This window comes from Aulonocara sp. 'chitande type north' Nkhata Bay, linkage group LG7 (assembly GCF_057382095.1).
Source record: "Aulonocara sp. 'chitande type north' Nkhata Bay isolate Kocher_YH1m ecotype deep benthic linkage group LG7, A_spYH_male_GT1.1, whole genome shotgun sequence".
Taxonomy (NCBI): domain Eukaryota; kingdom Metazoa; phylum Chordata; class Actinopteri; order Cichliformes; family Cichlidae; genus Aulonocara; species Aulonocara sp. 'chitande type north' Nkhata Bay.
In genome coordinates, this window is record NC_141350.1 from 40,776,948 (window position 1) to 40,791,204 (window position 14,257).

General features: G+C 40.6%; 1 protein-coding gene across 1 annotated transcript in view; it reads left to right on the forward strand.

Moving 5' to 3' along the window:
• The window catches only part of LOC147325737 (matrix metalloproteinase-17-like), a 97,298-nt gene that overhangs the window by 53,201 nt on the left and 29,840 nt on the right, over positions 1-14,257 (forward strand). The window contains exon 4 of the mRNA XM_086300396.1: positions 13,603-13,889. Within this exon, the coding sequence (XP_086156522.1) occupies positions 13,603-13,889 (287 nt within the window). The remainder of the gene's footprint in view (positions 1-13,602; positions 13,890-14,257) is intronic.

Genomic DNA, 14,257 nt, shown 5'->3' on the forward strand with positions numbered 1-14,257 from the left:
GTTCCACGACTGAGATATGTCCAGGAGTTTCATGTTCTGCAAAATCATAAGCTTGGTTAACAATGATTGTGCAGTATCTGTTTCTACTGAAGACTATATTAATATTAATCACATCCTTTCAAGTTTTAACGAAGGAATCACGGTTAATGCTTAAACAGAACTTTGGTTTTTCTACTGGTGTTCATAGACATACACGTTCATTATATGCAGCATTTCATTTGTGACTCTTTCGGGGTCCCTCATCAAGCTAAGGTCTTCACCGTTATATATGGACTCTTTAATTAAAACGTCACATTAAGTTACAGTGAGAAGCAGAGACTCGCCCACTCGCTCCTGATTTAGCTCACCTCAGCACATTGACGGCATCTGATTGACTGGCACTTCACAGTCTCCCCTGCTTGTTCACACACATCATTCACATCATTATGTTCTGGAAATGTGCTAGGAGTAGGTGATGAGAGGTGGGTGTCAGATACTTCATGCAAAGGAATAAAGATAAGGGGCTAGGCTATTTATTTTAGCCTCTTAGAATTAAAGAATGCATTTTTCCACAATAGAAATGAGTAAGTGATTTTGGCTATGTGTTTTTTTTTCCTTTGAGAGCCTCTTTGCTAAGCGTGAGCCCTTAATCCCAATTTAACTCCTGCTTACCTCTTTCCTTTTTCTGTTGCACACACGGCGACACACCACGCTTCACTCAACCCAAGTATGTTATAGACATCAACGGCCTAGTTGTGTAACAGCTCACTGTTAGCTCATTACCTCATATTGTTAGCCCATTATCACAGCAGACAGCCAGGCAGTCATTAGCAGTCCCACTGATAACTCAAACAGATAGGTGTAGCGAGCTGAGCAGAGCTAAGAAAAAAACAAAAAACTAAATGGGGAGGATGATGAGAATAACAAAGAAGAGAAGAGGCAAACATGAAGAGCAAGATTGCATTTTTTCCCCCTCTACATTCATTAAATCATGGAGCTAGATTTTATTGGATTGCAAAGTCACCAACTCCCATCCATCTCTTTAGACTTGCACTATCATCTTTCTAATCAAGTAAATGAACAGAGTACAAGAACGAGCGGCGTAGGAGCCCAAACACAGCCTTAATGACCACAAAAATGAATGTAGGTCCACAATGGCATCATTCTCTTTACGTATTGCGATGTATCATCATTATATTTATGTCCTCTTGGGGTACAGCCATACTAATTTGTTTTAGTTTTAAAATGTGTAACTTTTTATACATTTACGCCTAGCATCCAAATAAAGACTTTTAGAAACAGTGCTGATCTAGTGAAAATGCTGACACCCACATTCACTTTTCCTTAATGGGTCTCATAGCTAAAATACACTAATTATTCTCACATACTTTTACTGATTTTCCTCTTCCTTCGGGGTGATCAGTTTCCCATTCCTAGCCTTCCTCTGCCAGTAGATAATCTCACCCTATTTGCTTTGCTATGACTCCTAACCTACGTTTTCCATGATGCCAAATCAAGCAAACCAACATCTGGTCAACCAGTCATCTGCTTTCTTGCACCAGCATACCCAGTGCATGTGAATGATCTTGTGATCTTTTCAGAGACAGAGATTATTCCTGACATTGTGCTAAAACACTAGTCTGGACAGAGCTTGTTTGATTCTTAGAGCTGTGTTTTTAAAAGATAGATACAAGATAAAGATGTGGTTGGATTTCAGCTTCGAAATATTAAAGAAAAGGACAGGATTTGCTTTCACTAACATTACAAGCATTGAAAAGCTCCATATTTTTAGGACACCATGCTGTTGAATTCCTCCTCATCTAAATATAACTACCTCGGACACCCTTCACAACTCAGCCAGCAGTAAATCTTTATTTCTTTTAATAAATGGAACCAGAAGAAGAAAAAAAAAGAAATCTGCACATATAATGCTACTGTTCATCGGCAGTACTCATCATGAGAATGGAAAAAAAACAAAAGAGATTCCAAACAGTGGTGGCACTGGAGGAAAGTGACAAAGATGCGAGAAATATGTGCAAACTTAATTCCATTCTACATATTAAGACCCCAGTAGCACAGGTTTGGAGTAGGTCAGTAGGTCACCAACTAATAACCAGTGGTTGCTAGGGAAAAATGTTTATTTCCTGACTGGTTGTCAGTGGTTACTGGAGATTGCTGGCAGTCACTGTGAAATCGATTGCAGACTCGCAGACCTAGAGACTGGTCACTGACCTCCTAGAAGCGGTTGGTTGCTAGAAACTATATATAAACTAAACTATAAAAACTAAGATAAGATAAGATAAGATAGTTTTTATAGTTTAGTTTATATATATATATATATATAACTATGTATAAATTATCAGAAAATTATTAAAACATGACATGCAATCTGTTAGGTGGGAGTTTAAGGCTCTTTAAACTTCTTAAGCAATTTTAAGCATCCTTAAAGATCTCTGAACTCATCGCATGATGATCCAAGACCGTTCTCTCTTCCCACACAGATCACCCATACCACAATTCACGGATAGTCTGTATGAGACGAGAAGACATATAAATTAAATCTCAATTTAAAACAAAGTTTTTTGGGAGGGGGGTTTGTACATGGTGTTTGCACAAACACAGGTTTACTCTGCTGGACGGAATGAATGCCATCAGTAATAAACTGTCTTCTCAGCCCAGGCAGAATGCACCTTGCATTGGTCTTATATATACATATATGAGAAATGCCTATACTGTAGAGCAAACGTGCCTCCCAGAACAAATGAATCAATAAAATTCTATTTCTATTGCACCTGTCATACGGGTTAGCACAGTTCAAAGGGCTTCACTGATGAATGGTCACAGGACACAAGACGCACAAACCAAAGAATGAAATAAAAAATAAATTGAAAAGATAAACATGGAAATGACAAAGAATAAAAACAGGATTAAAAGCATCAGTAATAATGATGATTATAGAAAAGAGCTTGATCGAATCTAGACTAAAAGCTGGTTAAAAGAGACTGAAAGAAATCACACTGAAAGCTATAACCTGCCATAATTCTGGCACTGCGAAGTTCTCTGAAATTGTTTCCCTCTCCTGGCATTTGAGGCCACTAACCTGTGAAATTGCTTGGTAGATCCTTAAGAATAACTATAACACCGTTATCCTATTAGGGACTGAGATTTCACATCAGCATCGTAGAGTCGGTGACTGCAACAAACAGGAAAGAAAGAGAATGAGAAAAGAGGGAGATGCAGACTGAAAGGGGGAGAGACCGATATATTTGGAAGAGGGTAGACTCACGCAGAGCCTTTTAATTTAGTGACTTTCATCTGTGTGTGTGTGTGTAAGAGATATATATCTAAGAATTTTTTGGTTTAATACACAGTCTGAGTCTGTCTGTGGAATATTTTCCCGTTTTTGTGAGTCTGTGTCTCAGTGTTTGAGCCACATTATACATGTGTGCATCTAAAATGCATATGAATCACCATCTGCTATATGAGCTTTCAATTTGCAGGGTAATCAGCTTATGTCTACGGAGGGTAGTGGAGCACAGGAGGTGAATATTAGGTGTGTGTGCCTGTGTGTTTGCGTGCACATGTACTTTTTAGCATCACTTTTGATGTCAGCTCATGTCTCTGTGGAGCAGCAAAACCACAGGAGGTAAAAGCCTGCTGAGAGGCTGAAGGCGGGGGACAGCAAAAGAGCGTTAGAGGTTTCTTCATGTTTTTCTCTCCCTCACTCTGCATTTTGCCATCGCGCTCCACTTTCCTCCCTGCCTGTCCTCAACTGAATCATCACTCTGTGTTTTTGCCTGCAAAGGTCTTTAAGAAATATGCGGAAATTAAAAGTCAAACAGGTGAAATGTAATAAGAGTGTGTGTGTAGGTGTGTGTGTGTGTGTGTGCCCGCGCGCGCGCCTGCCTGTATCAGTTTGGGTTAACACACACAGCATGGACACAGATACACACCTCCCTGCACAAAGTCTAGTTTGCTCTTACTTATTTGTCAAATGGAGGTCCAAATTATGCCATGAAATTAACCTAGTCATGAAAATTAACTCAACTTAATCAGCCTTCTGTCCATCCAACAAATTTCAAAGCCTTAATCAGGTATTCCTAATTCGTTGCAATAAGCACAATGTGCTCCTTCTGGTCCCAATTCCTTTATCTTCTTCCACCACCTTAGAGACTTAAAAGTCCACAGTCCAGTAATCCGGAAACTTCCAATAACCTGTGGCTTATGTTGAATTATCAAAAAGGAGGAGGTGTGATCAAAAGGTTCAGGAAATCAGCCTCTAAAAATCAAAAACCTAACCTGATTTTCCATCCATTTTTGGTTTTTTAATATCTCTTTTTTTTTTTTTTCGTCCACCCTTGTAAATGGCCTGTATGTGTATAGCGCTTTTACTAGTCCCTAAGGACCCCAAAGCGCTTCACACATCCAGTCATCCACGCACTGGCAATGGCAAGCTGCATTGTAGCCACAGCCACCCTAGGGCACACTGACAGAGGCAAGGCTGCCGGACACTGGCGCCACCGGGCACGTTCTCCTCTCTCTTGGGCCAGTTTGGTGGGGAAAAATTATTTTGACAATTACTTTATTTTCTTCACAATTTCAATTCTTCTAGCAGTGCAACCCCTGCATCACAGTCGATCAGATGGGTTCTACCAATGAATCAGAGATATTAAGAGGAAAACATTGTTTTAAGGTCCCAGTATGATCTGTGTAATATTGCATAACAACTTTTAATGGCATGTTTTTGGAGCATCAGTGCTGCTGATATGCCCGCACAATGCTTCTGATCCCGATAAAAAGAGGCCATGAGTAAAGGGACAGTCTTTACAGAATTAAGTCATTTCATAAGTCAGCCTAATTTTAGCCTATTAAGACAAATTACCTATATTGTGCAGCACAAATAAACTGTGAACTATTATGATAGAAACTGTTAAAAAAAATTAAATACATTTCTCTACCATGAGAAAATGACATGGGCCAGTCTTTGGCCATGAATCTCCCAGGTTACCAAGTTAAAAAGAGGCAGTAGCTGGCCCCTGCTTTTGTCCACCTTATTTTTAATTTACTGCTAGTGGACAAAGTCCAAAAAAAGAAATTTAAGTTACTGTATGTGCTGATGTCCGTAAAAAAAAACTTTAAAAAAAACTCCTGCATTTTCAATGTGCTTTGTGCAGGCACGCAATGGCAGGATGGAAAGCAGTTGTAGTTGTTTCTGCTGAATGTTCTCCCTCAGACGCCTCAGGTTGCTACGTGAGAACGCGTTGACAGTCTCTCCCTGTGGCCAGCAATTCACAGTGCGCAACCGATGAGCACCTTCCTAGTCTCCACATTTGACACACTGCCTTCTGGCTTGGAAACTATGGACTCTTCAATAGAAAATTGCTGCAAACTGCTCGATTTTAGCCACAGACCAGCTGTCATCACTGAAGATGGTCCTCCACGTGAAATCTTAGCCAGTTGATACAGAAGTTGCTGTTAATGCACATACTTGTAGTGAAATTGCGGGGCGTGCAATGTGGGTGGTCAGAGCGGCGCTTGCAGAGGATACTGCATGTCTGGATGTACAAAAGTATTTTTGTAAAATAGAGATTTTCCACTTAATTTTGAAGAGCTGTCAAGCTGTCAATAGGTGGCAATATAACCTAACTGGAATTTGCCAATCAGACACAATAACAAACAATACATGGAACTAAAGAGTTGTTACATACGTACTGTCTGTGAAGGTTCTCAGTCATCCAGGTCATCGTAGTCAAAGGAGCTTGCAAAGAAAAGCGTCTGGACTTCTTTAAGTTGCTTGAAGACGTTTCACCTCTCATCCGAGAAGCTTCTTCAGTTCTAAGGTCAAATGGTGGAGAGTCCCAGATATAAACCTAGTGGGAGTGACCCCCCACAGAGGGACAAAAGGACCCCCTGATGATCCTCTAATCGCCTGAGCCAAGGTGGGAAACTGGGCGTGGGTCCCAATCAGCCAGAGTTTCGGGTGTGTTCATTGTGAAACCTGGCCCCACCTTATCATGCGAATTCCTGAGGTCAGATGGCCCAGGATGTGAGTGGGCGTTAAGGCGTCTGGGACGGGATCTCAAAACTGAATTATAGATGGCAGAGAGTTGGTGTCGTAAACCCCCGCCTCTGTTCAAAGATGGTCGCTCACAGTGGACATAGATGGCTTCTTTCACTCCTCTTTCAAACCATCTGTCCTCTCTGTCCAAAATGTGAACATACGTACTCTAATCTAACGTTGTACAAAGAAAAACAACAAATGGCGCAGCACAAACTACATCTGGAAGATGGCAGCTAGTACAGCTGATAAGAAAGCCAGAGTTGGATATGGAAGTATTTTGCATTTGAGGTGGGGGTAACCAGGGTGTGAAAATTGATTTGCAAAAGGCAATGTACAAATGATGTTACTGCGTTTCTTGGACTAACTGAGAAAAATATTCCAATTTAGTGAAGCACTTAGAAGACCACCATCCAGATGTGTTTAAAGAATTCAAGTTGACTAAGTATCCGTTCTCAGAAACAACATTCAAAATATTTTCCTTCTCACGTTATCCTCCAATGTTTGCTACAGCTGGCACTGCCGTTGTGAAATCAACATTTTAACCATTGGATAAAATGTTTCCAGTCATAATCATTAAAATTTCACTCTGTCTTTTCAACTAAATATAATGTTAACAACTATAGTAATTGTCTTGCCATCATGTCAATGAGTTTTTAATAAAGGAGTTTATGTTTGAGTACATGGGATGATCATTTTGTTTTGGTATTGAATTGGATATGAAGAACCATGTAAGTCTACTGTGTACTGTGACCAGCTACTAAATGTCTGGCAGCATGACATCTGTAGTATGAACATGCCAGGGAAGATTACCTTATTTAAATTTGGTTCATTGATTATCATCATTATTCTCTGAATGCTTTGAGGAACTAGCCAGTTCCTCAAAGGGAAATAATTTAAAAATGGGTTTAATTTTGCAGGGTGTGGGGCCAGTTGTGGAGCTTGCGTCTGCTCTGTGCAGAACTCGCATTTCACCATCAGTTCTCAGTTAATGTAAATGTCATTTTTGCAAGATTACAAAGACATTAACATGAACCATTTTTTTTCTTAAATATTTCCATTTATCAGTGACGACTTCATTATTTTGTGCTAAGTTGGTGTAACTGCCAGCTAAAGAAAAGAAACATCCTCAAACCTCTAATTTTCTACTCCTCAGTTCACACCCATGTATCGCCGGCATTAAGAGGATAGTATCTAATCTGCTTCCTCCCTTTCGCTCTCTTTCATGCACGCTCCCTCTCTCGTGCACCTCCGTGCTGCCTTGCAAGCCTGCAACAGAAGCAGCTTTTAAAAAGCTTTTGTAGTGAGGAACATTTTTTGGTGGATGAGGAAAGGAGACATCTCTGTCAGAGATGGAAATGTGTCTATGTGATCACTGATCCCTCTGAGTGTAGTAGCCCCGAGAAACGCTGAAACATAAGGAACTCGTCATTCTCATAGAGAATAGGCTGCTTGACTCTGACTAAAGTTAGAACTGTGGAAGATGAAGCCACAGGGAGTTGTCAGAAATATTTCTGTAATAGGAGAGTTGCTGTGTTTTTGCTTGTTATGCTCCCTTTTGCTCACTCTCCCTTATAGTTTGTGTCTGTTTTTTCTTATGATGATGATCATCTATCCACTCCCTCCCTTCATCCTGTTCACTATCGTATCTTTTGTTTGAAGATTGGACAGTGTGTACTTCTGAAATAAAATAGTTTGTCACTTTGTGAAATTACTAAAAACAAAATGTAGAATTGTATTTTTAAGTTGTTTAATGCTTAACAAAGTTTAGTCCACAAGCACACGTTTTACTTTTGGAGACAAGAGCAGTGTCTTTGTCCGACTCCCATTGCACATTGGCAAACACGCTGCTAGTCAGCATTGCTCAGCTGAATTACAACTTTATTTGTAGAGGGTATGTATTAACATTCAAACTTCTGTGATAAGCTGTCAGGTTTGGCAGGAATTCACACAGCAGCCTCAGTGCTCAGACAAGAGGACAAACAGTATGTGTCTTTCTAATTCACAGGGCTCAGAGCACCGCAGGCCTTTTATTTGGTGTAGCAATTACAGAATTTAAAAGCAAGGCTGAATGAGACTGAGATATACTTGAAATGGACAGTAGACAAAGCTGTTGAAATCACTAAATGTGAGAAAATGCCATATGCCAGAAGCCCATTATCACTAGAAAAGTGTGGCTACGAAGGACTTGCCAGAACAAACTGCCCCAGGAGCTCCCAGAATGTAGAGAAAAGAAAAACAAGAAAAATGAATGAACTTTTAAAAATGATCATAATGAACCACTGTTCTTCATCCGTTCTTGAATAGCAAAACAAAGGGGAAACGATTCAGTCGGAGGAATGAGTCATCATCGATCAGCAAGTCCTTAATCATAAAGAATTCAAGTATGAACTGAAACAAATGTCAAACAGAAGGTTTGCTTGACAGGAGATTTGGCTTTTAAGGTGACAAATTCAACAAAAGAAGAGATGGGAATGACAATAGAGGGGGTTTTTTTTCTTTCTTGGAATTGTTTGTAGTGACAGAAGCTCCATCTCTGAATTTATTTGTGACCTAAATGTTTACAGTGATTGTCACATTGTGAGTTTGGCAGGCCGATAACTGGATCAGCTTGTCTAAGCTGTTCATACATACCAAGGATTTTGTTGTGGAGCTAGATTTTTGCAGCATAAAGGGCAGACGAGGCCAAGAGGGGCAAGTAACACACTGAGATTCTGGAAAAGAACAGTTGTAATCCTGTAGATTTAAGCCTTTATGTGTCTTGCAGCAGTCCAGATAACTGGCACTAACAGCAAGGCTGGTCTGGACGGACATTTTCTTGAGCAACCACTTTGTCAGAAATAAATTAAAAGAAAAACTAGAGTATAAGTATATAGCTTAAACAAACTGACTAATGCTTTGATTTTAATTAAAATCTTTTTTTTCCCCTCATAATGCCAGTAAAGTAGGTTCCCTCGCTGTGCACCCTGTCACCTGCCTATCTCTTGCCTATGTGGACATTTCGTGTTGATCAAATCTATAGTATGTGATGTAGAAGCAATTTTAATTTCATGCCTCATAGGACCAGTTGAGCCTATTTTCTTAAATCTGTGGTGGAGATTTTTTTTATAAGTGGATTAAAACATCATCCAAACAGAAAAACAGTGTGGTGTCCCTTGAGTAAAGGAGAATTAATTTGTAAGCCAGTTTATCCAGGATTTAATGAAAAGCCACAGCTCCGCTGAAGTTCAGCTCACTCTAAAGGTGTTCACCTTCAACTTCCCCGGCATGGTTTATATTTACCCACATTTGCCTTTTTATGGGTTCTGTTTCCTCTTTCATGTAAATTGCAGCACAAATGAATGCAATGCAGGTGGTCTGACAGATGGTCATTTTTGCTTTGGCGCAGGTACGTGTAAAAGTTGTGTTACCCAGAGCTTGTCTCACACGACGATGTGTGCCTATCTGCATTTTCAAATCGTCTTCTTTAACATGTCATTCCTGCCTCAAGGAAATTCCCAGCATGGAAAACTGGGACTTTATTATATAAAACTATTCAAGAGGTCTATCTAAAATAATACAGTTAGGTGTTTAAATATTTTTTCTAATTTTACTTTTTTTTCCCCCAATTTTAAATGAAACAACTCAGATGCAGTTGAAGTGCAGACTTTTAGCTTTAATTCAGTGGTTTGAACAAAAAGATTGCATAAAAATGTGAGGAACTAAGGCATTTTTTTCCTTTTTAAACAATCCCTTAAATTTCAGGGGCTCAAAAGTAATTCGACAAATTAAATAACTGAAAATAAAATGTTCTTTTTTAATACACAGACTGAGAGATGTGATTTAAACAGTTCTTTATTTCTCCACACCGGGTGCCCTATAAACACTGTGGTTCAAAGTCCACAGGGTCTGGGAAACACAAAGGCTTCACATTCGCTCCGCTCCTTGTCAACACCAACTCCACACCAGTAGGGATGGGTATCGTTTAGGTTTTATCCAATACCGGTGCCAAACCGGTACTTTTGAAACGGTGCCGGTGCTTAAACGGTGCTCAAACCGGTGCTTAAAGAATGGAGAACAGACAATTGGTCCAAAAACCTCTCATGTTTAGCTGTTTTTTGTAAAAAGATAACAATGTTAGCCTTTTCTGCAGCTATAGGGCAGATATGGTATCACTCTTGGCTGGAAGCAGTGCTTAAACAATGGGAAAAAAATAAATAAATAAATTAACACAAACTTTGTCCAAAAACCGCTCATGTTCAGCTGTTTTCCACTTTTTCTTTGGTCATTTTAGCCTTTTTGGCCAGGGTGAAGGGAGTATCTGCCATCAAACAAGAAGACAGCCGCATGTAGCTATGATGATGTTTGCTAGTTCACCTTACATGCATTAATGTAATAACGTGGTTAGCCTACTCAACGTGAATTACACACGAACAATATTAAGCTACTCACGCAGAGAAGAGCGGCTTTAAGCACTTGTTGCAGGCTGCTGAGTTTGCATATTTTGCTGTGAAGTACAGCCAGACTTTTGACCGCTTTGCCTTGGGCATTTTTAATCTGTAGCTCTGCTCTACAAGAACGTACGTACCTGGCCCCGCCTACTATCCTCGGAAATCTAAAATGATTGGCAAGAATCTAAAGTGTATCACAGCTCAGGAAAAAAAAGCACCGAAATAAAGCACCAAAATGTGCGCTGCTTTTCGGTCTGGTTACTACCGTTTATGTCAGAACCGGTGCCATCATGATACCGGTACCCATCCCTACACACCAGGCAGTTCCTCTCACGCTCAGGGGTCCAGGGGTCACGGTACGAGATAGACCCGGGAAACCTATTCACAGAGACGAGGGTTACTCCACAGCAAGCACAAGAAACGACTGCATTCTGCAGAACCGGGCAATACTAACTAGAGTGCCTCAATATTCCAGCGACGTACAGCTCAGTGCCCCTGCCTTAAGAAGAGATGGCAAACAAATGTGGAATCACAGGTGATCAGCTGCAGGTGTGTGGGCCACAGGCGGGAGCTCAATCTGAGCTCCGCCAGGACAGAGAGACAGGAGAGAGGAACCGAGGCGAGCAAGAGAGGGGATGGAAAAAACAGACCAAAAACATTTGTGGCCACACTGGGCTGGCTGGGCAGGCACAGGGACCATGACAGAAAACCCTTTGCTGACAGCCTGAAGTCTTGAACTCATGGACATCACCAGATGCTGGGTTTCCTCCTTTTTAATGCTCTGCCAGGCCTTTACTTCAGCGGCTTTCAGTTGCTGTTGTTTGTGGGCCTTCGTGTCCAAAGTTTAGTCTTCAAGTGAAATGCATGCTCAATTGAGTTAAGATCAGGTGACTGACTACTGCTTCTGTCCTGTGTCACATCATCAATAAACGCTGTCAATGAAATCAATAACATGTTTATGCCCAAGCCATTGTCTGCCTCCACTGTATTTTATAGACGATGTGGTATGCTTTGGATCATGAGCTGTTCTATGGCCTGTTTCGAATTTTTGCCAACAGAAAACCTCTTCTCTGAAAAAAAAAAAACAACAAAAACAAACACACACAAAAAAGCACATGGACTCTGAAGGGATGATGATTTGGAGTTTTACAGCCACAGGACCTCTTGACTTTGTATACAGAGTAGCTCATGGTCGTGCAAAGTATTAAAGAGTTAAATGTAAGGCAATCTGCCTGACAGCTAAAATTTAGCTTCAACTGGGTTCCAGGGACAGCAGCAAATCTACAACAGAAAGTCCACTTATCCAATTCAGGGTCGCGGGGGGGCTAGAGCCTATCCCAGCTGTCTTAGGGCAAGAGGCAGGGTACAGCCTGGACAGGTCAACAAGTCTGTTGCAGGGTTAACACATAGAGATAGACAACCATTCGCACTCACATTCATAACTATAGGCAATTTAGAATCGCCGATTAACCTAACCCCACTAATTGCATGTCTTTGGATTGTGGGAGGAAGTCGGGGTACTCAAAGAGAAGCCACACAAACTCTACACAGAAAGACCCTGGCCTGATAGTGGAATTGAACTCAGGACCTTCTTGCTGTACTAACCACTGCACCACCGTGCTGATTGAAATGTTGTGGCGGGACCTTAAGAGAGCTGTGCATAAGCTGTGGGCGTCGAGGATGGTAACAGGAATGTGCCATAATTTCTCCACAATGATGTAAGAGAAAATACATGCAGCAGTAACACACACACAAATAAAAATAAATAAATAAATAATGTATTGGCATGTTATTCCTTTACTTATCCATGATACTAGCCTGAAGCTAGTTGTAATGGGAGGATAAGGTGGCATTCACTCTTCTTATACTCTGTCAGTATCACACGCTGATTAAATTTCCTAGAGCAGCCTGCAATGGCAAAATGGCTTCTTGTATTTAGACAAAGTGCGCTTGTAGGGACAAAGAGGGTAAGTGCATCATGTAGAAGCAGAGATGAAGGAGGGGGCGAAGGCTGATGGATGGAAAGAAAAGAAAAGAGATCGTAGAGACAATGAGAGAATGAAGAGGAAAGGGGAAATGGGTGGAGAGGAGGTGGGCAAACTTAGTTTGACATTTGAGTGGTTTTCTGTTCATTTCTGTGCTGTTTCTACTGTAGCTATCAGAAAGGAATGACTTCAGAGATGTTATACTGATTGGTAAATGAAGAATAGAGAAATGTAAGAACAGGGTAAGGCTTGTAAGGTGTTCCCAACAGCTGATGCCAATGTCGCGAATGCACATTGTATTCTCCAGATATTGGGACGTAATAAGTGGCAGCAGCATCTAACCATGATATATATATTTATTTATTTTTTAAGTTTAAAACACACACACACGCACTCCAGTGAAATCACAGAATCAGGATTTTTTTGTGCAGGTGGCAGACATTATTTAGTCGATCTTCATGCTCTTAGGCAGTCCAGAGCTCCCTACATCTTGTGCTTCTTTTTCCTTTTTCGAATTTTCCTCGTGTGCTTAATCACCTACTCACCAGTCCTTTATTCGTTTTACTTCTGAGGATACCATCTCAAACAAGATTGTTAGTTTTAATTCAAAAGGGGCCTATTATGCTAGTTTCTAGTTTTGTATTTTTATGCTGAACTCCATTAGAGTAGCTTTTTATGAGTCACAGCTCAATGCAGCATTTCAGTGGAGCCAGTGAAACAACCTCACTTTTCCCTTAAAGGCAGCTTTGTTTTGATTGGTAGCCCCTCATAAACTGAAGGTTTGAACAGCTGGTGGGCAGGTTACTGTGTGTAAAGCTAGAAATGTGTGTGAGATTACCTAATTAGGGCTCTCCCATCTATATGTCATGAACACCCAAGAGTAATAAAAGGTTGACCTTTTAGCTCACAGGCATGACTTGTACCAATGAGGATCCACCCTTGTATCAGTATATACATAGCTGTGGCTAGGTCTAGTCTTTTCCTTCTCACAGTTACCCTGTCCATTATCAACTTTTTTTGTCAGCATCCCATCCATTTTCTTCATTAGTCACCTCAACTCCTTTTTCACACAGTTCTTCTCCCTCTCCTTCATTATATTTGATATACTTCTTTTCTCCACTTTCTCTCTCTCTCTCTCTCTCTCTCTCAGAGTGCGGACTTTCCCTAAGGATTCTGCCTTATTGGGCAGGGACACTGTTCGAGCCCTCATGTACTACGCCTTGAAGGTCTGGAGCGACATTGCACCACTTAACTTTCACGAGGTGGCTGGAAGTAATGCAGACATTCAGATCGACTTCACCAAGGCTGACCACAATGATGGATACCCCTTTGATGGGCCGGGGGGCACAGTGGCACATGCATTTTTCCCTGGAGAGAGGTTTACGGCTGGAGATACGCACTTTGATGATGACGAAGCCTGGACCTTCAGATCTCCAGGTAAGTGAAGTTGCAGTATGCTATTTTAAATTGCGGCATCTGCTATATTTATAAACTATTTGGTGCCAGCAACACAAAATAAGACACTTTAATTTCCTTTTTTAATGTTCAAAATTATTTTAATGTTTGAATTTAAAAAGGGGCTTTTCAGGCAAACAATTCATTACTTATAGATCTTTTTTTTAAAAAATCTATCTATTCAGTTTGCATTGCCTGCCTGTTAAATACTTTATTGATTTTTAAAATCGTACTCTTGCTCATTACTTTAAATTGCCAAAGTACTGTACGTCAAGGGCCCCTTCAGTGCCTGGGTGTCTACTTTCATTGGTTATTCGATCTCTGCTGGTTATTACAAGATCTTGACTGCC